This window comes from Octopus bimaculoides, chromosome 19 (genome assembly GCF_046866305.1).
Source record: "Octopus bimaculoides isolate indiv1 chromosome 19, ASM4686630v1, whole genome shotgun sequence".
In the NCBI taxonomy this organism is placed as follows: domain Eukaryota; kingdom Metazoa; phylum Mollusca; class Cephalopoda; order Octopoda; family Octopodidae; genus Octopus; species Octopus bimaculoides.
The window spans coordinates 30,089,062-30,112,841 of record NC_142946.1 but is presented as its reverse complement, the minus strand read 5'-3'; the positions used below and the strand labels follow the sequence as shown (position 1 = coordinate 30,112,841).

The window sequence follows — 23,780 nt, the reverse complement described above, 5'->3', positions numbered from 1 at the left end:
TAACGTCAGAAGCGAAAAGATAATGCAGCTGCATCATCAGACCCCGAACAACCATACCGTTGTCATCACAGCAATCGGATATGTCGATCCCACATTGGCCTTATCAGCCACGAACGAGCGAACAGATAACGTGGATAACAGCCTTCCTAATCTTCGTCAGCGAAGTGATGTCAAGATATATATATATATATATATATATATATATATATATATATATATAGGAAACAGGATTTGAAAATGCAGAGATCTTTTAAAGATGTTTGACTTACTTAGAAATGATACTCCCGAGTCGCCCACATTTGGGGCGATCGCAAAGATCAACCCAACCGGAGTGCAATGGAAGGGCCTCACTTTGGGAGAACCACCCAGATGATCATAGTTAACCTTTGTGTCAGGTAATTATACGTATATATGTATTTCCGGTTTCGTTGAAGAAAGACGTGCTTTTTCATTCTCCTGAAACAACCCAAATGGGATTGCATAAATCGACGGTAAAATCGGCTAAAACTGACAAAAACGTAGACCTCGTTATATAATAACATTCTACTGTAATATACTAATTAAAACAACGTGATATATTTCTCTAAAAGTTGAATATATTACATTAAAGTCAGCGACACACGCTAGTTATCGTCGAAAAACCACATGGTTACAAAGGATTGCCTAAATCGACGAAAAATAAATGTGCTAAAACTGACAAAACGTAGTACTTGTTACTTCATAAAGGTCTACTATCATATATTGATTAAAAGAAAAAAAGTAATATATTACACTAAAAGTTTAATATAGTACATTAAAGTCAGTGACACAAGCTAGAGGTATCGTCGATAACCGCGTAGTTTTATTTGCAGTCGAATGTAAGAAGCAAAAAAATAACTATTTTTGAAAGAAAACTTCTTCGTACAAGAACAAGCATTTGGAATTTTACCTCTTACGAATAAGTATCCTTTTCATTTGTTTATTTTCTTTTAACTTGGATAACATTTGAGCTACGACTTAATCTTTGTTTACTTTCTGAGAATTCTCACTATAATTTTCATTCAACTTTTATTACTGCGACCACTTAGCTTTGATTCTCTTTGAAAAATAGAAACCACTTTTTTTATTCTCTTTGAAAAATAGAAACCATTACGAAACCCCTTTCTTTTCACTATCGTCTCTTTTTTTTAATTTTATCTCTTTGCAATTATTTGAATTACAAATCCCATTTAGAATTACAAATTTTCGTTTTTCGTTTTCTTACACATCTTCGTTACCTGGTCCCACTCTTTCTTTCATAACTACCGCTTCCTCTCTCCCTCCCTTTATCTCTTTACACCTACCTCTCTCCCTCTCTGTCTTCCACTCTTTTTCTCATCTCTCTTCCTCTTTTCTCAGTTCTCTTTCCTTTCCTCTGTATCTCACATCTTCCTCTCCTCCTGTCACCTCACCCTCTCCCTCATATCCTTCTCATTTTCCTCCTCTTCTCACTCCGTTTCTCCCTTTCTCTCACATCCTTCATCCTTTCCTGTCTCTCCCTCAGTCTGTCTCTTTTTCTCTTCCCATCCTCTCCCTCCCTCTGTCTCTCTTTATCTTCCCCTCCTCTCCTTCACTCTGTCTCTCTTTCTCTTCCCCTCCTCTATTTCCTTCTGTCTCTCTAACACCCCACACTCCCTCTCTTCCTCATATTACCCCCTCTCTTCCTCATATCACCCTCTCTCTCTTTCCTTCATATCTCCCTCTCTCTTTCCCTATTCCCCCCTCTGTGTTTCTTCTTTTCTACCTCCCGTTATCTTTCACTTCTTCTCTATCCTCTACTCCCCTTCTGGGCTTAAAAAAACGAAGATGGCACCAAAGTGGGAGAAGAAAGAATTAAATCTTCTGTTGCGAGCATGGATAATTGCTAGTGGCGATTAGCCAAACAACATCATCACTGCTGCACTGAAAAACAATGGCTTTCACAGAACGACAGATCAGATAGAGCGGAATAAGAATGAATTCCTCCGATCCTATATGCTCATCAGACCACACATTGACACCCTGGATGTCATAATCGAAAACTATTGTGGAAAGGCTGATAAGGATGGAGAATATGAATAGGAAACAACACCCGGAAGTCTCTTTGATCCAGTGGCTCCTCGAGAGAATGGATCACCCACCCCTGCGAACGACCAGGCAGAAAAGGATAGTGGAGCCTAGGAAGCAGCGACTAGAAGCCCCTCTGTGCCAGTCGTCCTACAAAGGAAAGAAGCCCTCACCCTATTGGACAACCAGAGGAGGAAAAAAGTTCCCACCACAAGAAAAGGAAGGACGGAACACAAGCATAAAGAAGGAAAGGAAGGAAAAGGAAAATGCAAAAATGAAACAACCAAAACCGAAACCCCAATCCACCAAACAAAAAACAGAAAACCCCAAGGAGGATCTAATGCCATCCAAAACCCTACAGGAAAGAAAGAAATTTGGAAGGTACTCAAGTACCTGCAAATTTTATCTGCAAGGCAAATGTTGGCATGGCGCAAAAGATTGTGCAGCAGCTGACCTGGCTACACCAAGCACAAACAAAGAACCTTGCCCACTACTGCGCAAGACCACCACAGTCAACAGACATGGGATGGCCTCCCCTAACGCCTGCACAGTCATCACGCCAATATTTTTACTAAATATAGGGGGCCTGTTGCATTATAATAAAAGCAAAATTTCTTTCCTGAGAGACCTTGCTGCATGCAAACAAGCCCTAAGCATAGCACTCGTGGAAACTCACCTCAGCCCTGATATAGAAGATGCAGAAGTACACGTACCAAAACATGTCATGCTGCGAACAGACAGAAGGGAAAGGAGCCATGGTGGAGTTGCTGTATACATCCGTGATGGCCTCTCACCCCAGGTCTTACTGTCATACTCAAATTCGGTATGTGACAACATAATATAGTCATATGCAATACATATTGCCCACCGGATGCTCCAAACCACATAGGCAAATTTGAAGATTGCCTCACAAGAATTAAAGAAATCCTCATGAAACTGGAACACCACGTGACCATATTTCTTATGGGTGATTTCAACTTCCCCAACGTCAAATGGCCCGAAGGTCTCATACTCTCAGGAATTACTCATCGCAAGCAAGCACAGGTGGAGTCCCTGCTCAACCCTACCAATGCCCTATTCATGGAGCAAGCTGGTCTCAGACTGACTAGAGCGAATAACATTCTGGATCTTTGCTTCACGAACAATATGGACATCATTCATAATATGAAAGTGACGCCGACATTAGTCTCGGATCACAACATAATAGAGCTGTCTGTGTTTGGGCCGAAAGTAACCAGAGACATACAGCCTAAAGGAAGCACCCGAAATCTCTCCAATCTGAACTTCCACAAAGCAGACTAGAAATCGATCCAAAAAGAGATCCTCAGAGAGGATTGGCCAAAATGTCTCTCCACACCAGACATTGACATGAAACTAAAATGTTTCATGTCTATTGTGCAAGCTATATGCCAGAAATATGTCCCCGAGCACAAGGCCAAAACAAATAGGAACAAGATTCCAAGGGAGATAAAGATCCTCATGAGACGACGGACGAAAGTTGCAAATCGACTCAACCAGCATCCCAAAAGTAGCGAAAGGTCTCGCCTAAAAACGACACTGATGGAGATTGAAAAACAATCCTACGTGAGGGAGAGAGCAGACAAAGAAGCCTGGGTTATAAAAAACATTAAGTCAAACCCAAAGGCCTTCTTTCATTACGCGAAAGAAACAGCCTCAGTACGCTGCAAGATTGGACCCCTCTTCGAAAATGATGGCTCCCTCATAGACAGTCCAACTAGGATCAGTAAGGTACTGAATGACCAGTTCAAAAGTGTCTTCACCACCCCGTTGGAACACAGACAAGTGAATGAACCAGTGGGCTTCTTTGCTACCTCCCCTATAACCAGAAAGGCAGTTACGATGGAATACATCGACATTAGCGAAGATGTACTACTAGCTATAGATTAAGTGGACACAAACTCAACTGCTGGTCCTGTCAAAACACCTCCAGATCCTCTTCCAGAGCTTTCTTGCAAATGGCAGACTACCAAGCAAGCTAAAGGAGGGAATAATAATGGGGAAGCAGATCAGATGCCAAAAGCTATAGGCCTATCTCTCTGACTTTACACATCAGCAAAGTCATGGAAAGGATAGTCAGAGGAAAACTAATTGCATTCCTTGAAGAAAATAACTTGCTGAGTGATACTCAACATGGCTTTCGACCAGGTAGGAGCTGCCTGACCCAGCTCTTATAACATTATGACTGGGTGTTGAGGCAGTTACTCAACAACTCAAATGTGGACGTAATATACCTTGATTTTGCAAAAGTTTTGACAAAGTGGATCATGGCATGATATGCCACAAACTGCGTGATCTTGACATAGCTTGAAAACTTGGAGAGTGGTTACATGACTTTCTGAAAGATAGAAGTCAGGCGGTAGTGGCTAATGGAGCCACCTCTAGGAAAACACAAATAGTGAGCAGTGTTCCACAGGGCACTGTCTTGGGACCACTGCTTTTTATAGTGGCCCTCTCAGATATGCCCTCAAGTGCCCAGATAGCCACCCTTGCAAGCTACGCAGGTGATACGAAAGTCTCGCAGAAAATACAAAACTCGTGATGCTGCACTTCTGCAGCAGGAGTTGGACTCAATTTACAGATGGGCTGAGGATAATAACATGCAGTTTAATGCTGAAAAACTCCAAGCCCTGCGCTACCAACGTCCAAAACTGAATATGAAACTTACAGAGTACACAAGTCCGCAGGAAATTTCAATCCCAGAGCCTAAATCAGTGAGAGGCCTGGATATCAACATGAGTGATGATACCTCTTTCCAAGTGCACATTACCAGGATGGCGACAAAGTGCAGACGACTGGCTAGATGGATCCTGAGAACATTCAGAACCAGAGATAAGGAAACCATGATGGTCCTCTGGAGGACATTCGTCCTCAGCCGCCTGGATTACTGTTCACAGCTATGGTCACCCACCAGTGTGAAATTAACAGCGGACCTTGAAGCAATCCAGAGAAGATTCACATAGAAGATTGTCTCTTTACAACTGCTCAGCTACTGGGAAAGGCTGAAACAGTTAAGACTCTACTCCCTGGAGAGAAGGCGGAAGAAGTATGCAGTAATATACATCTGGAAGATCCTGGAAGGAATTGTGCCAAATTTTGGCATTGAAAGCTACCCCAATACCAGAACGGGACGACACTGCATAGTGCCAAAGATCCCAGCAATGCCATCGCGCTTCAGGACCAGTTACTGCAACAGTTTGGGTTTCAGGGGCCCACAGATTTTTAATATTCCTCCAAAGAGCCTGAGGAACCTGCACAAATATATATATATAAGTTGGGTCGAGTTATCTGCACAAAACTGAAATAGTATAATACGACTGCACTTACAATGTTTTGGATACAATATGTAGTCACACCCAACCTAATTTTGCGGAATCAGTGTCACGACGTGAGCCCATGGGTTGGGAGTTTGACTGGCAGAGGTCAGGCTGTAGAGGTGGCCAGCGTCATGAAGAAGGTGGATGCAGTTGGGCAAAAAATTGAGACAGTTACAATGACTCTAGAGACGGGAGAGTAATGTAGGTTCAAAAGTGTTATTGCAGGGCTTCTTTGTAGGCAACGTTCCTGGTGTTGCCTGGATTACCACAAATAAAGAGATTGTGTAGACTACCGACACGGGAGCTTCCGACGTATAGTTGACCGTGGGTAAAAACCTCCTGTGTCAAATTTAGGCCATCTACTTGTAACGACTGTCCCTGTGCCTTACTGATGCTCATTGCAAAGCATACTTTTACGGGAAACTGCCGTCGCGTAAATTCAAATGGCACGATAGAGGGATTAAGGCTCATGAGGTTAATAACTTTGTCACGCCAGCAGGGTCTCAATTTTTTGATGATCAGACGCGTACCGTTGCATAGTTCTGGTGGTTCCATGTTTCTCAGCAGCATAGCAGGAACACTAACCTTCAGTCTAAGGTCATGAGGTGGAAGTCCGGGAGGTAGTTGGCTGTTGAGGAATTCAATAGGTGTGTAAATTTTCAGCTCAATCCGATCACATTTACTAACACTTTTGCCTGCGCAACTGAATGTGAGGCAACGTCCGTCCTTTTCACAAATATATATTAGAATACCAGAGCTGTCCGACCTTGCTCGGGATTAAAATGGCATAGTTTTTCATTGTTTTACGTGTTTGGTTATTATAACCGGATTTCATTCGGGTCTACTCGGGCCACATTCTAAAAGATGAGGAATTTTACCCTAGAGGCCACGCCTTTCAATTGAACAAACTCAAAGTCACCATGCAAACTCGCCAGCACGTTTAACATAGGTGTGCATATTTTCAGCTCAATCCGACCACATATGCACACATTATATATATATATATATACATACGCATTAAATATATATATGCACATATATATATGCATTATATATATACGCATTATATATATATACGCATTATATATAACTTTATATATATAAGGTTAAGGAGAGTATTGGATTTAACCAAACCCAAAGATACAGGTAATACCGAGTAAGTGCTGTATATAGTATATATATATATATATATATATATATATATATGTATATATATACATACATACATTATATATATATATGTATATATATATATATATATATATATATATATATATATATATATATATATATATATATATATATATATATATATATACATATATATATACAAATTAACACAATAAATATCTGATTAATAATATTTATCATGATTGTGCGGTGGTCGTGGGCGATAATAATTCACCGTTCTAAAAGACCTGTGGCGGGAATATTTAAACTTTTGCGGCTGTCAACACTCTCTCTATAGATACTGACAGGCGTAAAGAGAGAGAGAGAGAGAGAGAGAGAGAGAGAGAGAGAGAGAGAAAGAGAGAGAGAGAGAGAGAGAGAGAGAGAGAGAGAAAGAGTGACGGAGAGACGGTGAAGGTGGAGAGGGAAAGAGAATGGAAGCTGTCAAACGTCGTTATAGAGAGAAAGTGGAGAGAAGGGAGGAAAGAGAGAGATCAAGGAAGACGGGGTGATATCCGAAAGAGAGAAACGACAAACATTTGTCAAAGTATGGGTTTTGTTGCCCTAGTAACTACAACTTTTGAGATGGAGATTTCTAACCTAGTCCAGTCACTTCTTCGCCTCAATCCAAGCACGCCTACTGCCATTGAACCCTGCATAACAACTAAATAAGACACGCAAACATACAACTTTCGGCCATTTCACTTTTATAGAGGGAGATTACTGCTCCCATACTGTACTCACTAGCATCTGAAGCTACTACAAGCTCCACTACAGGATCGCAATGTGCTAACGACATATCTGATATATTACATAATATCTTTTTAATTTCATCAAATGCCTTCAGACAATTTTCAAACCAATTCCACTTTACATTTTTTTTAATAGATTATTTAGTGGAGCTCTTACCTTATGCATATTCGGTATATAATTTTGATAATAGTTTGCAAGTTGCAAAAAAGTTTGTAAGGTAAATATTTTGTCGGAGGGGACATATTTTTAATTACATCTGCCCTCGACAGATCTGGTTGACGACCATTTTTATCAATGATTTGTCCTAAATACTCAATTTTAGGTAAGAAAAATTCACATTTCTCCTCATTCAGTGTGAAATTGTAATCTCTTATTTTTTTCAAAAACGCATTTTACACGCTCGACATGCTGATCACGGGATTCACTTTTAATTAATGCAACATCCAGGTAGGCCATCGCGAAGTCACACTATGCAAGCATCGCATTCAACACTTGTAATATAGCCGGAATAACTTTTATGCCAAACGGAAGCCGGTTAAATTTGTACAGACTTTTATCGGTATTAATCGTTAGAAGTTTTCCAGAGAACAATTTATCGCCATTTAGTTTCGAGATTTTCTCTGGGTTAGGTAATGGGTAGTTATACTGTCTTAAACATTCGTTTAGTCCCGTCGAGAAATCTGCGCATACTCGAATTTTATTGTTCTTTTTAACATTCTCTGTTGGAGATACCCAATATGAGGAGTCGATCTTTTCAATCACTCCCATTTTTTCCAGACTGTCTAATTCCTTGTTCACTTGCTCCAGAGCTGCAAACGGTTTGGGTTTGAAAACTGGTAATGAATTTTCTTTTACCTGAAATTTTGCTTTAAATTTATTGCACCGACCCAACTCATCCGAAAAAATATCAGGGAACAACCTTTACACTTCTTTTTTTAAATTGTCTGATTCTGTATTTGAACTGGCGCACGACTCCCATTACATTTTTACAAAAATTATCCATGGGTAAATCCCATAAGTCGAGCAGTTCCATCCAGTCAGCTCCAAAAAGGTTGCTTGCATTTTTTAATACATAAGCTTTCGATTTTTATAAGGACAGTTGAATCTGTAGTATAATTCTCCTCATCCAAAACATGGGTTAGATTTCTGCTTTTCATTACTTACTTTCGGTCGCACCGATTGTATATGTTCCGTATCGTGCCAGTTTGTTCCGCATCGTGCTTTAGGTTTATTATTCTCTGGCATTCCTCATATATTTCTTGTAATGTTAGCTTATGATTCTGCCCTAATTTAGTCAGAATTCAGTTACGAATTTCCGTGTCTTTACTTGCCGCTAAACCTTGCACTAAAATTAGGCATTTAAACATGTTCATTAATTTTAAATTTCTCGCGTTCCCTATTAACGATTCCAGCATATGTAATAAAATCTTTTCCTCTTTTTTTTTTTTTTTTGTAATATTCATGCATTGCCAGTGCATATTAAATAAAGAGCTTTTTTCGCTGAAGATCTTAGAATATCCAGTTTCTTCAAAACAGATTTCACCCAGTCTCTTTGATAATATATAATTACAAAATTTTTCATGCTCAGCTGGGGGTCAACTTTCTCTACAAAAGTCAGGGGGTTTTTTTTCGTGTTGCCTGTAGGAGCACTCTTCTTTAAATTCTCTTCATACTTTCGAAAGTAAGCGGAAATGTAATACCCTCATCTAGGTTATATGCGAACTCTCCGATGGGGTTTGCTACCGTATCAGGGGTGAAGGAACTCGATGTATTTTCTGTTTTGTTGAGTAGCAGTTGTATTAACAGTTGCTATTGCTTCTGCAATTCCAACATCTGCTGTTGTTGTTGCTGCTGTTTCTGTTTCTGTAATTCAATTACTGAAGCTAGTAATTCTTCCACGTTCAAACAACAATCTGTCCAGCATGGGTTCGAATATCTCGTCGCCAAAATTGTTATGACGTATATGTACACATCGGGTGTAAGAATAAATATTTGGATATGGTTATCTAGAATAACCATTCACAGAATTAATATGTTCACACAGAATGCACTCCGTACAACCCCAAATGTAGTTATGATATTAAACACAGTGACCAATACGGACGACCAACGCTGTCAACTAATTTCTTTTATTTGGCACACAAGCCATGACACAGAGGAAACAGTACAAGGACAGACAGAACACCACAGTGGGGACAAAAACATAAAACGAATGCATGAGAGATGAATGAATAATTATAATGAGGAAGAAATGGCTGCATTGAGCCTCACTCTCAAGCAGTACCATTTTAATGTTTTAATGTACAGTTTTTATATCAATTTTCTTTTCTCTTTTTTCCTTTTTTTCTTTTAGAATCTTGTGTACAGTGTTTAGAATTTTAACATTTACTTACGGTTTACCATTTTATATATGGTAATAAGTCTTGATAGTCTATGACTGGCGGTAAGTCGTCGAATTCTACTCTTGCACCCATTGGGGCCATCCTGTTTCCGAACCATTCCTTCAGCTTGTTATATCTTTCCTTATCTATCACTATTGCCTTCGTACTCTCCGGGTAATGCTCCACTGGTAGTTTCACTCTTATCACTGATCTGAATTTGGTGATTTTTCTCTCGATCTCAGTGCTTTTTGCATATGTCACTATATGTCACTTGTTTTTGCCTGTTTTTGGATTGCTTGTTCCTGCGATGGAACTTGGTTTTCTGTGATGGTTTCCTTTGTTGATGGTGCTGTTGGAGTCTCTTGCAGTGTAAAATCTGCACCTTCGTTTGGTCCCGTCAAGAAATCTGCACATACTCGAATTTTATTGTTCTTCTTTTTAACATTCACTTTTGGAGATGCCCAATATGAGGAGTCGATCTTGGAGATGCCCAATATGAGTAGTCCTTCCTTTTCTTTAAAGGACTCTTAGGCGGTGAGCTTACACATTCCTTTCTCTTTTTCCTCGTTACTACCGTAAATACCTCATCCGCTTCCTCCGGGCATTTATTTTTATTACTGGGGCCGCATCTTCGGCATTCTGCTCTTGTTCGGCACTCTGCTCTTGTTTTTCCTCGCTTTTATTGTCTTTCTGGGGGCACCTTGCTCTCATATGTCCTTTCTCCCCACATTGATAACAGGTTGGTGGTCTTCCCTCCACCACCACTCTCAATCTTATGTCGTCCGGTAAAATTACCTCTTCCGCTATTTCATATAAGTCCTTCACTCCGACTTGAATGGCCATTTCAAGGCCATATCCTCCATCAGTTCACTTTTTTAGTTCTCGTCACCTTTAAAATCTTGGCGTCTTCTTCTATTTTATGTATAACGGCTGCTACCAGCCACGCCTCTTTGATATCCGGGGGTACTCTGCCTATCCTCACTCTAGCAACTCTCTTGCCACTGTAAGTCGGCTAGAGTACCCATTCTTGCGTCCTGAGCTCCACAGTGGAGTGATTTATCGCTTCCTGTTCGTTAGCGAACCTCACCTCCACTGTGCCGTATTTTCTTCCTCTCGTGTAGAACGTTGTTAAGTTCTTGATTTCTTTGAGACATCCTTCAATTGCTTCTATTGTGGTAATTTCAATTTTCTTAGTTGTTGACAACGTTCTGTAAACCACTGTTCTCTTTTCTATGCTGGTTGCTAATTCCTCTGGCGGTGTCAGCCTTAGACTGGTTCCTTCCATCTGAATTAACTTGTATTCCTTTAATTTCTTTGGCTCGATTTTCTCTTCGCGCACCTCTAGCGCATCTGCTGCTACACCCCTTCCAGTTGCTGACGCATAACTACCGGCATGTGCTGGAACCGGTTAACAATCTATTCCTTTTTTTCCACTTCACCCAAAAATGGGAAAGAAGACAATCACGAGAAACACTAGCCCGTAGGCAAAAACAGTAACAATATTTAGCAATTCAACAATTTACAGCGTAGGTTCACCCTTACGGGAGACCTTCATCAAATATATAACAATACGACTTACGTCTAACCGAGATCAAAATGATTCAAAACCGACAAAAAAAGCTACCGACAGTTCACACAGTTTCTTTATTTTATTGAAATGCGTTAGTCAACTTTCAGTTAAGTGGGGGTGGTCAGTATCCTTCCACAACAATACCTAAAACGAGGTATTATAAAAAGGGTAAGGAAAATAGGTCGTGGTATTAGCGTACTACCTGTTATTCAAATTATAGAGTTCAGAGGGTAAAGCAAAAATTATCTAATATATATCACATATTACAGAGAAGAGAGAAGGATATGCCAGATCAGTATCGTTTATAAGTTATTGGATGTGTAGCTATCGATTAGTTGCATTCCTAGTTTGATTTATAGGTAACTGACGGTAAATAGGTAACTGACGGTAAATAGGTAATTAAAATGTATGGTTAGATAATATATGATTAGATCCGATAGGATAAAATAACTTCTCCATCGAGGTTAACATGATTAGATAATGTGTTCCTTCAGTATCACATACAACACCTATAATAGATTCAAGGTATATAGATTCGTTAGGAGTAGAAACTAGGCAAATAGAAAAAAATCTCGCTGGATGACCATGCAGTCTTTAGACTGTACAGGCCTACATCTGAAAGATTAGGAAGTCTATGGGTGTAGTACATTGGCTAAAACCTAAATTGAGAAGTTAGGTAATATCAAAATATTTAAAAGTGTGGGTTACTTTATGAACACATGAAAGATGAAGATCCAATTTACTATTAATTAAATTTTCACTATTCTCATGCTTTAATATTTCATACATTTCCATACAGCATAGTCTGCACCCGTATCTGTTGTTTGCGTATGGTTTTACCACCCTAATTATATCCTATTTTATATTGAATTCGATATTCTTGTGTCTGAGTTCACGAACCTTCGTGGCTAATGATGTTCTTAGTTTAAAGGACGATATATGGTTGCATAATATTTTATTCATATCTACGAAGCAACCTATTTAAACATAAGTATATATATATATATATATATATATATATATATATATATATATATATATATATATTTATATATGTATGTTTGTGTGTGTGTGTGTGTGTGTGTGTGTGTGTGTGTGTGTGTGTGTGTGTGTGTGTGTGTGTGTGTGTGCACACATACGTTTATGAATTTGTTTTGCAAGATTCCTGATGTGAAATCGTGTGTTGAAACAGATATTGTTATATTCCGGGATGGCCATCTTTTTTCTTTTTGCCAAATAAACACACGCACTCTATATTCGTTCTTCACTCGTTTATTATTGTTCTTATTTTATCTCATGCCCATCGTCTGGAAATCTTTCGTCACACTTCTGTGACCTTTTCAACGACCCTTTCCGACCACGTGTGTCTCCTGCTCCGCCTAATCCATTCACGGACTGAAGAGGTCACAGATGTGTGACGAACGATTTCCAAACATTGGGCATAAGATAAAATAAGAATAATAATAAACGAATGAAGAACGAATATATAGTGCTTGTGTTAATTTGGCAAAAACAGTGACCATCCCGAAATATAATGATATGTATATATATTAGGTCGTCTTACTACCTTACTACAACTTTGTAGTATGGTATATGGTAAACTTTGACAGCTGCTCAGTTAGTATGAATCATGATAAGACATTTTTGTGTATAAATATATTGTTTATTCTGTGTTCACCTTTTGTGGTGGAAGCATGTAGTATGATACAAAAACATGTGTTAACATACAAAGAAAGTTTTGAATTTTGCTTTTGCACTGAAAGAAGAAACATATAATATTTGTATTACAGTATGTATGCATGTGTGTAATGACAACAGTCATTTTGAGAAAGTGCGTGTGATAAAATATCTTCGTTTACGAGCCATATATCTTGTGTCAAGGTGAATAGACACGTGAGTCGCACGTGGGAGTTTGTGCGTGGAGCTGTAGAGAAGGCATGTGTCTTTGACCGGAGCTTGGCAGGAACTGTTGGTTTCTACAGTGTAGCGCAGAACGAGGCTAGTGTCTCAGAACAAGGCTACTGTGCAGATCGACTCACATATTACTACGTAATATGAAGCTCTGCTACACCCGTATGTACAAAATAAAGCAAACTTTTCAATTATAAAATTTATACAATACTCGTATACCTATTTGCAACATAGGTCGGGTTTCCACTACGACTTCAAATGGTCAGACTCCGCTAACTACCATTTGAATGGAAAATTTGTTTTCACTATAAAACACATATTGCTAGGTTTGTACCACCCTCTTGAGACTCAACTATACTTTGGCTGTGAAAACTAGCAATATATTGCATGTATCGAAATAATTTTTATATGAAACGATAGCTGAAAGGTTGTAGAAGATACAGTGCAAAAATTATTCATATCTAAGAACTCCAAGTATTTAAATTTTCCTCCCTATTTCATTCTTCACGGTTTTTACGAAAAAAGGTCTCTGAAATCAACATTCACTCTCTTTCTATCAATCGATAAGCAAAAATATTTTAAAAGCTATCAAAAATCAAAAGCATATTTGTAAAGATTCATCGAAACAGAAATTACTAATTTGGTGCTTAGTGAACAGGATTATATAAAAATACTACCAACTTATTTTTTCTGAAAAAGCAGTGAAAATTACGTTTTTTGAAAGTGGTATCGCATTTTTGCTATCAGTCGGTGTCAAGAAGGTTAACAGGAATTATTTTCATCTGCCATCGGCTTATCAGTTATCGCCCTTCCCTATTCACTCACCTGCGTGGACAAGGGAGAGAGCCAAAAATCAAGTTAAACTTTGCCGAACCAAACAATATCGTAATTTTTTGCAGATTTTTATTTTTACTATTTTTACAACACTAAATGCATACATTACGACTACGAGCCAATTGGCTTTTGTTTTTCCTAGGCAGCGGTAATAACAAAAATTCTGAAAGTGGTAATATAAATAGATGTGCTGGTGAACGTGTTTTGTTTGATGAAAAATGAACTGAGCTTTATTTTTTTATTGAAATAGACAAGTGCATTTGTTTTATTTGCAACGAACAAGTAGCCGTTCATAAAAAATATAATATAGAGAGGCATTTTGTGAGTAAGCATAAGACCTATGAAAATTTTAAAGAATCTGAACGTTTTGACAAGACAGTCTCCCTGAAAGAAAATCTGACCAAAAGACAAACTTTCTTGAAAGTTATTCAGTTACTCGAGCTAGTTATGCGGTATACGAAAATATTGCTAAAAACCTCAAACCACATAGCGATGGTGAATTCGTGAAAGAATGTATCCTTATCCTTACTGTTGTTGAGAATATATGCTCAGAAAAACTTAATTTGTTTGGAAATATTAACTTATCAAGAAGAACTTTTTCTGATCGTATTGAAGATATTGCTGATGACATTCAAAATTCTCTAAAATCTGATTCAACAGAATTCGTATTGTATTTATTAGCTATTGATGAGACAACTGGTCTGTTTAACACTGCTCAAAATCGCAATATTTATACGTGCAATAACTGCAAAATTCAACATTTGAAAAGAATTTCTTGCCTTGAATTCAACGCATGGAATAACTAGAGATGAAGATTTATTTCAAATGGTCAACTCAACCATGAAAAATTTTGAGTTACCATATGCAAAACTGAGTGGTCCTGCTACAGATGGCATTCCATCTATGGTAGGTCGTGAAAAAGGGTTCGTAGCTCTGATTAAGAATGAATTTAAGAAGCGTCTTTTGGATCCCGAAACTTTAATTGTGTGTTACTGCTTTGTTCATATGGGACATTTATGTGCAAAAACTCTCAAGATGGTCAATGTAACGAAAGTTGTAACTAAGGCCATTAATTTAATAAAAGGCAAAGGGTTAAATAATAGGGAATTTAAAGATCTTGAAGCTGAATATGGGGATTTATTGTACCATTGTGAAGTTAAGTGGTTAAGCCCAAATGCTCAAACGATTCTATGAACTGAAGGAAGAAGTGAAAATTTTTATGGATATTAAAGGTGTTCCTGTGGTAGAACTGGCAGATAAAAAATTTCAAAGTGATTTAGTATTTTTAGTAGATATAACTAGTCGTTTAAATAATTTAAACTTGAAACTACAAGGCTCCAATCAGCTAATAACCAGTTTGCTTTCTCATATCAAAGGCTTTGAATCAATGCTTCATTTATTTGTCACACAATTGAAAAGAAAGTGAACACATTTTCCGAAACTGAGCGAACAAAATCCCGAATCAACAAAGGAATATTCTGACGAGTGTGACAAATATTCTGACGAGTGTGACGAATATTCTGACGAGTGTGACGAATATTCTGACGAGTGTATTTGAAGAAATACAAGATAAAATCGAACTACGTGTTTTTGAAGCACTTTTTGATATGTGTCCTGAGGAGGCTCCGGACTCCTTACAAGTAGAATTAATTGATTTGCAGTCGGATAGCTTAATAAAATCGGAAAATAGTAATCTGTCTTTATTCCTGAGAAATTTCCTGCCTTACATAAAAATGCCTTGAAATCTGTATCTCAATTTTCGACAACTTATCAATGCGAGCAGTCTTTTCCCAAATTGAATTATGCAAAAAAATCGTCTTCTTACTAGACTTACCAACGAAAACTTGAATGATGAACTAAGAATAGTGGTTTCTTTAAAGACGTGATATTCCTAAACTTTCAAAAAAACAGAAGAAAAAGAAGAAAAAAGTAGTTTCATCCTTCTCACTAAACAAAGCCAAATTTTAAAGTTAAGGTTAATTAGCTTTGATAAAATTATCACTAGGATAAATTTCAAATATATCATTTACACATGATACTATTTAGGTAATAATATAATTTTCAAAATTAAAACTGGTCTTGTGCGAGCATTTATATGTTAAATAAAATGGGACAACAAAACCAAGGGTGTGTGGAATTTATAGGGCATTTATAAAGAGAAAGGTAGTCTTACAGCTGTTTCTGGGGTAGTAGGGATATCCCTTCATCAGAGACGATACGTGAGACGATACTAGAGGGAAATAGTTCAATATAAAGGAATTATTTTGGAAAAGATTGGATATATGAAGTATAAAGGGAAATAAGAGAATAATAACAAAAATGAAAGTAAAAATATATGTAGGATGCTACAGTTGCAGTTCCATTATCCAAGGAATGAGCTGTGTAGAATGGGTAGAAATGTTTTTTGTCTATGGTATGTAGATTCTGATAGGAGTTCATATTTTGTTCTTTTCATAAATGTCCTATAAATTCCACACAAGGTTTTGTTGTCTCATTTTATTTAACATGTAAACACATACGTACAGTGGGGGAGGGGGGAATAAATATTCGTACATGTCAAAATTCATTATTTATTTAATTTCTAATGAACATAAATGGGATATACCAATACCATATTTGGATACACATACATAAACTAAGAATATGCAAAAGAAACTAATAAATTATAGTAACTAATGAATTTATATACAAATATAAATATTTAGGGGTGAAAAAAGTATTCGTACAGAACATAAATAACTGATAATTTTGATTTAATACTTCGTAACATAACCATTATTCAGTTTCACTTCAACCAATCTCTTCTTGTAGTTCTTAATCAATGACTCGCATGTTTCTTTAGGAATTTTTTCCCATTCTTCTTGACAAATTTTCTTCAAATCTGGAATGCACATTGGGGCTCTTGAATGAGTTTTAATTTTCAAATAACACCACAAATTTTCAATGGGGTTCAAGTCAGGTGACTGGCTTGGCTCTTCTAATAATTTTATATTGTGATCAACAATCCATTTTTTGGTAGACTTCACTGTGTGCTTAGGGTCATTATCCTGTTGTAAAACCCACCCTTCACAAAGCTGGAGCTTTTCTACAGAGTCCCATAAATTATTGTTCAAAATATTTCGGTACATTTCTGCATTCATTCTACCATCTATCACACGTAAATTGCCAGTGCCATTTGCAGAGAAACACCCCCACACCATGATGTTGCCACCTCCAAACTTTACGGTAGGAATTGTGTTTTTCGGCGAATAGGTGGTACCATCTTTCCTCCAAACATAGCTACGCGAATATCGTCCAAACAATTCAATTTTTGACTCGTCTGTCCAAAGAACATTTTCCCAGAATGTATCAGATTTATCTTTATGTTCATTCATAAACAAATTTTATACGGGCATCTCTATGCCTTTTAGTCAACAGTGGAGTTTTTCTAGGAGAGCATGACTTCAGTTCATTCCTATGAAGTTCATTGTTGATTGTTCATAGTGTAACACTAGTCCCTGAAGCTAACAAATCTTCTTGCAACTCCTTTCTGGTGATCATTGCGTTTTTTTCGATACTTCACTTCATTTTCTTAAAGATCTAGGGGAAATCTTGCGTGGTACACCGGATCTTATTCTGTTTTCAACAGTTCCCGATTTTTTATATCTTTGAATAAATGAAGATATGGTAGAAAATGGAATACAAAGGGTCTCTGATATTTTCCTGTAATTTTTACCTGCTTTCCACTGTTCAATAATTAAGTTTTTCACTGAATTTGTGAGTTCTTTACTTTTCGCCATTATTACGACACTGCTTTATGTTGTCTCAGTGCTGAATGAAGAAGCTAGCGTTTTGACACTTAAAAATGACCACTGATAAGATTATTGAAACAAACGAGAAAGTTCTAGTAAAAAAAAATATTTTAACAGTATTTTGTAGCATAGAAACTCATAAATTTATTCTGTACGAATACTTTTTTCACCCCTAAATATTTATAATTGTATATAAATTCATTAGTTACTATAATTTATTAGTTTCTTTTGCATATTCTTAGTTTATGCATGTGTATGTAAATATAGTATTGGTATATCCCATTTATGTTCATTAGAAATTAAATAAAGAATTTTGACATGTACGAATATTTATCTCCCCCCCCCATTGTATATACATGCACACACACACACACACACACACACACACAGAAACACACAAATCTATATAAACACATACATACACACATACACACACACGTATATATGCGTGTGTGTGAGTACGTATTTATATATATATATGAGTATGAATATATACGTATATATATAGACACACACATACACGCTCAAATATATATATATATATATATATATATATATATATATATATATATATATATATATATATATATATATGTATGTATGTATGTATGTATGTATGTATGTATGTATATGTGTGTGTATATATATATGTATGTATTATGTATGTACGTATATATACATATCCATATATGAAGAGTGGGGAATGTGTGCATGCGTGCATGTGTGTATGTATAGAGAGAGAGGGGGAGTGAGTGGGAGAGAGAGATTACTTGCTATCGATAGATCCATTTGTGTTCGTATTTGTATATAAATATCTTTGTGCTTGTACACATTCTCATATCAGACACATGCACATTAAACAAATGCCCGAAGCTGTATAGAAAACTAATCGCACTCACACATATACACACATATACAGACACACATACATACACACAGAGTGAGAGAATGAAAGAAAGAGAGAGAATCTAGACAAGTTAAAACAAGTTTCTTTCAGCAGAAACATGTCTGTGTGTGTGTGTGTGAGAGAGAGAGTGTGTGTGTGTGAGAGAGAGGGAGGGTGTGTGTGTGAGTGTATGTGTGTGTGTATACATATGCACGTATGTATGTATGTATGTATGTATGTAAAAGAGAAAGGATGGGCTTATTTTCACAAAATATTTTGGGCGTGTAATGTTGCGAATTTCAGTGTGTGTGTGTGTGTGTTGTAAGATAACATTGTAGCCGCCCAATGTGGGCGTAGGCATTGTTGTGTTTAAATACTTTAGAGCTTGTTCATGTGGTTTCTGGTTCGATCTCACCACGTGGTACTTTGGACAAATGTTTTCTGTGATAGCCTTGAATTGACTTATGATTTGCGAGTAGGATTGGATATTTATGCGGTTATGTATGTATATATGTATGTATGCATGTATGTATGTGTGTATGTATGTATGTGTGTATGTATGTATTATGTTTGTGTGTGTGTGTGTGTGTGTGTGTGTGTGTGTGCATGTATGTTCGTACGTATATATGCGTATGTATGTCATTATTCAGTTTTATTTCAAGATTTCTTGCCAATGGAGAAAGAGCCGGTTTCTAACCTAGATCCAAGGCTCCTTCACTGGAATTTCAATATCAACAACAGGTGATTCTTGTATATATGTATGTATGTAGGCAGGTAGGTAAGTAGGTATATGTGCAGATTTGTATGTTTTGTTTTATGTATCTATTCTCAATCATATAGTTGCATGTCTAGACATGCTCATATATATTTAAATGATAAACTTCTGGAAAGTTTTACAGATTTTTACAGTTCCAGTGATGGTTTGGATCTGTAGCCTTCGAATTAGCCTTTTTCATTCTGGTTTTTGTACCTACATTTTATTAAGGTTTTCGCTGAGGCATTTCACCAGTACTCCTTTTTATTATGAGTGGCTATAGCTTCTACTATACTGTAGGTTCTTTGTACTGTATTTCTTTGTCCTCGGGGTTATCATTCCGACGGATATCATGATAGAGTGTCCTGGCTACAGTATCATGTCTTATCGGTAAATAATACCGTAATGACATTTTCGGACAACTGAGTATGATGAGGGTGATATCTTCGGTGTTAACTCCACGAAGTCTGCATCGATTGTCACATTTTACTGCTTTTCCTGCATCTGTATCCCTTTTGTGCATCAGATATTTGGTTGATATTTCCTGTTCCTGGATTGCAAACGCATACCCTTCAAAGTGGGAGCTATTAGTATTAGTATGTATGTATGTATGTATGTATGTATGTATGCATGTATGCATGTATGTATGTATTATGTATGTATGTACGTAAATTTGTAGGTATGTATACAAAGATATAAATGCATATGCGTGTATCTATGCATGCTTAAATGCATGTTTTATATCTGTGTGTATTTGTAAGTATGTATCTGTATGAATGTTTTCCTTTGACATTTATAAAAGCTTCGAAATAATGCATGTTTCAAAGAAATGTTCGCTTGTTTGGATGAAAATAGTTCTTAGGTTTTGTGAAGATCTGAATTAATTAATCTGTGCATATATGTAGGTGCGTGGCTACATGAACTCTCACTCATGTTATAAGTGTTCATGTCTCTTTTGTAGGTAAGTATTTCATTACTTTTTATGCCCCCTTTTGCACTGTCGATAAAGCTTGAGCATCATCCCCTAAAGTAGCAACTATGTCAGCATGAATGTCTTTGGGGGCTAAACCCTTTTCCTGCAGGTACTTGATAACACTACGATGCCAAATTTTGTCCGTTTTCAAGAGAAGTCGCTCCGAGTTACTTTTTGAAATCTTTGAACAGTCAGATGTTAGTTTACTTGAAAAGAAGCAATGCAGTTATTAATGAGAGGAGTTGTAATTAACGCATGCAACATTTCACAGCTCTAGCATCACTCCTTCATAGTCAGCCTATGAACTTTTCAGCCCACCCTAGTATATACGTATGGGTATGTAAGCTATATGCAATGAAATTGTGCTTATATGTTCATTCCAAGAACTACACATGGAAAATTTCCGGAATGATTTACAAATTTTCACTGTACAATTAATCGTATTGGAAAAACGCAAGTCAGTTTGCTTTGTTCTTTCTTGGAGAACCACAGGATTGCTCGGCTTTTATGCAAACCTGTTGATAATTTGCCGGTGCATTTATAAAAATGGTTATAAATGAACAGCTATAAGATTTTCACTATTTTACCATAGATGTTCTCCTTTCCCTTAGTCCTAGATGAAACAAGCTGGTGACCTCTAAAACAGTGCATGATTTGGTTTCCTGTCCCATTGAAGAATATCAGGCCAATTGTGTTTGCAAGGAATTTCTATTTTTATTAAAATGTTCGACCAGCATTCTTTATTTTTAAAGATCTGGATACATTCCGGTCCTGGTGAGATTTCTCTGTAACAGGACAACCCTTCCTGCAGATAATGTTTAAAATAGTTTTTTTAACAATGCCATGACTCTTGGAAAGTTAGTTCCCTGCGACATTTTGGGACAGCTACTCATCATGTGGCTGATGTGTTCCACATTGCTATAGCACAGTCGACATTTTCTGTTACGGTGTCGAGGTTTTAGAGCTCTTTTGTTAATCAGGTTATTTTGTAGCTCTCTCCAGTTCTTGGATAACAAAGACATAGCCTTCTATATGAAATATAACGTATCTGTCAAAGGTCCAAGAGCGGTTACTCCCCCTTTCTCTCTCTCTCTCTCTCTCTCTCTCTCTCTCTCTCTCTCTCTCTTTCTCTCTCTCTCTCTAGCTATCGATCTATCTATCTATCTATTTATCTATTGTTGGTATTCTGTAAGTATTCTGTAAGCTTACTAGATATCTACCTATGTATAAGTTTCTGCTGATATGATCAGTTTTTCATCTCCAAGTTTTTAAGTAGGTTAGACCAATCACCCTTCGTTCACATAAAACTTTCATACGTGTTCATGAATCCTTCACCTAAACTCATGATGCTATTATTTTTACTGTTGAGTACGCGTAAGATGTATTGCTTTCTCTTTACTCTGATCAGTAGATGTTGTCTGAGTAATACGATGTGGCACTTAAATACCGTTTAGTCTCTAAATTCTGTCACTATTGACGTCAAAGTTACTAATGGTGATTAGTATCGTCCTAGTCCGGATGCCCCATGTTGTGAAGTATCCAATCTAGTATCACATTGTTAGTAGCAGCACTGGCGCTGCGAAAGCATTGTGGAATATAGTTTTATCGAATGCAGATAGTTCTAATTTCCATATCTTCAGATGTCTACTGAAATATTCTTTTGTCTCTCTGGCATCACTCACAGCTCCAGCTTTTGCTTCTTAGGTACGAGTGTTGGGCATGCAACAGCTAGCTAGTCTGCCACATTAAGTTTAGTGTTCGTTGTCCTTTTGAACAGATTAACGGGCGTTTTTGTTTTGTTATTTTTTTCGAACAGTTTGACGCGAGTTTTTTGTACCTAACAGACATTCAAATACCTCTCAGGTGATTTTACGTTCGGTACTTGTGCAACAACTGTCAGGGATATTATATAATTGGAGAGACTCTTCCACAGCACTTATCCCGTTGCTTATTAAATCACCTAATATCACAGTTAAATTCTTTGTTTATATTCAAGATCCGTTCCCAAAATAATTATAGAGCATTCTCAGGATATGTTTGTGTGCATATACGTTATGTCTATTCACACAAACACACACACACACACACACACACAGAGCTTAATACTATGTGTGCGCGCGCGCGTGTGTGTATGTATGCATGTATGTAGATATATATATAAATAATATAAATAATATATATATATATATATATATATATATATATATATATGTATGTATATATACATACATATGTACAGGACGTCACAAAACGTAAACAACATGAAATACGCAAACAACATGAAGTACGAAAACAAATTGGAGTATGCAAACGAGAGAAACAAATGAAAAACAAGATAAGTAACATAAAAGACTACCCTTCATCAGTTGTCGGCTGTCTATCTACTCATGCGACAACTGATGAAGGCTTGTTTTCCATTTGTTTCTCTCGTTGTTTGCATACCTATATTTGTTTTCGTATTGTTTACGTTTTGTGACATCCTGTACCCATATATGCATATATATATATATACATATATATATATATATATATATATATATATATATACATATATATATATATATATATATATATATATATATATATATATATATATATATATATACATATATATATATATATATATGGGAGAATATACAAAAAATAACAACAGACGAGGACAGGTGGTGTAAATAACAAAAGTATATATTAGTATGACGCTCGGGAATACGGAAAGTCTTTGACGTTTCGAGCTACGCTCTTCAACAGAAAGAATACGGAGACAAGGAGAAAAACACGGAGAAAAAAAATTGAATAGTGTTCAGTCAACGGTCAATCATAATAATGGCCGATCATAACAATGACTGACCGGAAGTTAGAAATTCTTATTTCAGGAGAGCTAAGAAAGGGGGAGATAACAAACGGTGATCGGGAACGAGGGGCTGTGTGTGGGAGGTAGACTGCTGGTGATCTTGACGTATGTAGTGTGAAAATGGGGGAAGGGAGAAAGGAAGAAAGTAGTTGGTCAGTTGTAGTGTGTGCGTGGTGTGATGCGAGGGTATTGGTGTGGTGTGCGTGGTGTGATGCAAGGGTATTGGTGTGGTGTGATGTGAGGGTGTTGGGAGGTGGGGAAGACATGGGTGGAGTGTGGGGTAGAGGTAGGGGTATGTGGGTAGGGTGGGGTATGTGGGTAGGGGTGGGTGGTGGGTGTAAGGAATTGGATGGGGTGGAGTGGGAAGGTAGAGTAGGAGTGAGTTGGGGTGTGGTGGGATGAGCTTATGAGGGGGTGTTGACGAGGAGGGAGAAGGGGAAGGTGGATGTAAGAGAGGGGGAAGATGGGTATGGGAGGGGAGAGGAAGAGAGGAGAGAGGGTGGGTAT

The 23,780-nt window shown here is 37.3% G+C and overlaps 2 protein-coding genes and 1 non-coding gene across 3 annotated transcripts; 2 read left to right on the top strand and 1 right to left on the bottom strand.

Moving 5' to 3' along the window:
* Positions 1-239: 239 nt before the first annotated feature.
* LOC128250171 (U1 spliceosomal RNA) lies at positions 240-403 on the bottom strand. Its single transcript, XR_008266278.1, has one exon. It is a non-coding gene; the product is annotated as a U1 spliceosomal RNA (small nuclear RNA).
* A 12,456-nt stretch (positions 404-12,859) lies between these two features.
* LOC106877871 (uncharacterized) lies at positions 12,860-14,824 on the top strand. The gene is made up of 2 exons (XM_014926907.1): positions 12,860-12,869; positions 14,394-14,824. The coding sequence occupies exons 1-2, from the start codon at positions 12,860-12,862 to the stop codon at positions 14,822-14,824; spliced, it is 441 nt and encodes a 146-aa protein (XP_014782393.1).
* Positions 14,825-14,858: 34 nt separating this feature from the next.
* Positions 14,859-15,212, top strand: LOC149131823 (general transcription factor II-I repeat domain-containing protein 2A-like). Its single transcript, XM_089366412.1, has one exon. The coding sequence runs from the start codon at positions 14,859-14,861 to the stop codon at positions 15,210-15,212; it is 354 nt and encodes a 117-aa protein (XP_089222538.1).
* Positions 15,213-23,780: the final 8,568 nt, after the last annotated feature.

Bases quoted from the DNA above. Each gene is read 5' to 3' on its own strand.
- LOC149131823 (XM_089366412.1), top strand. From the start codon at position 14,859: ATGAAAAATTTTGAGTTACCATATGCAAAACTGAGTGGTCCTGCTACA.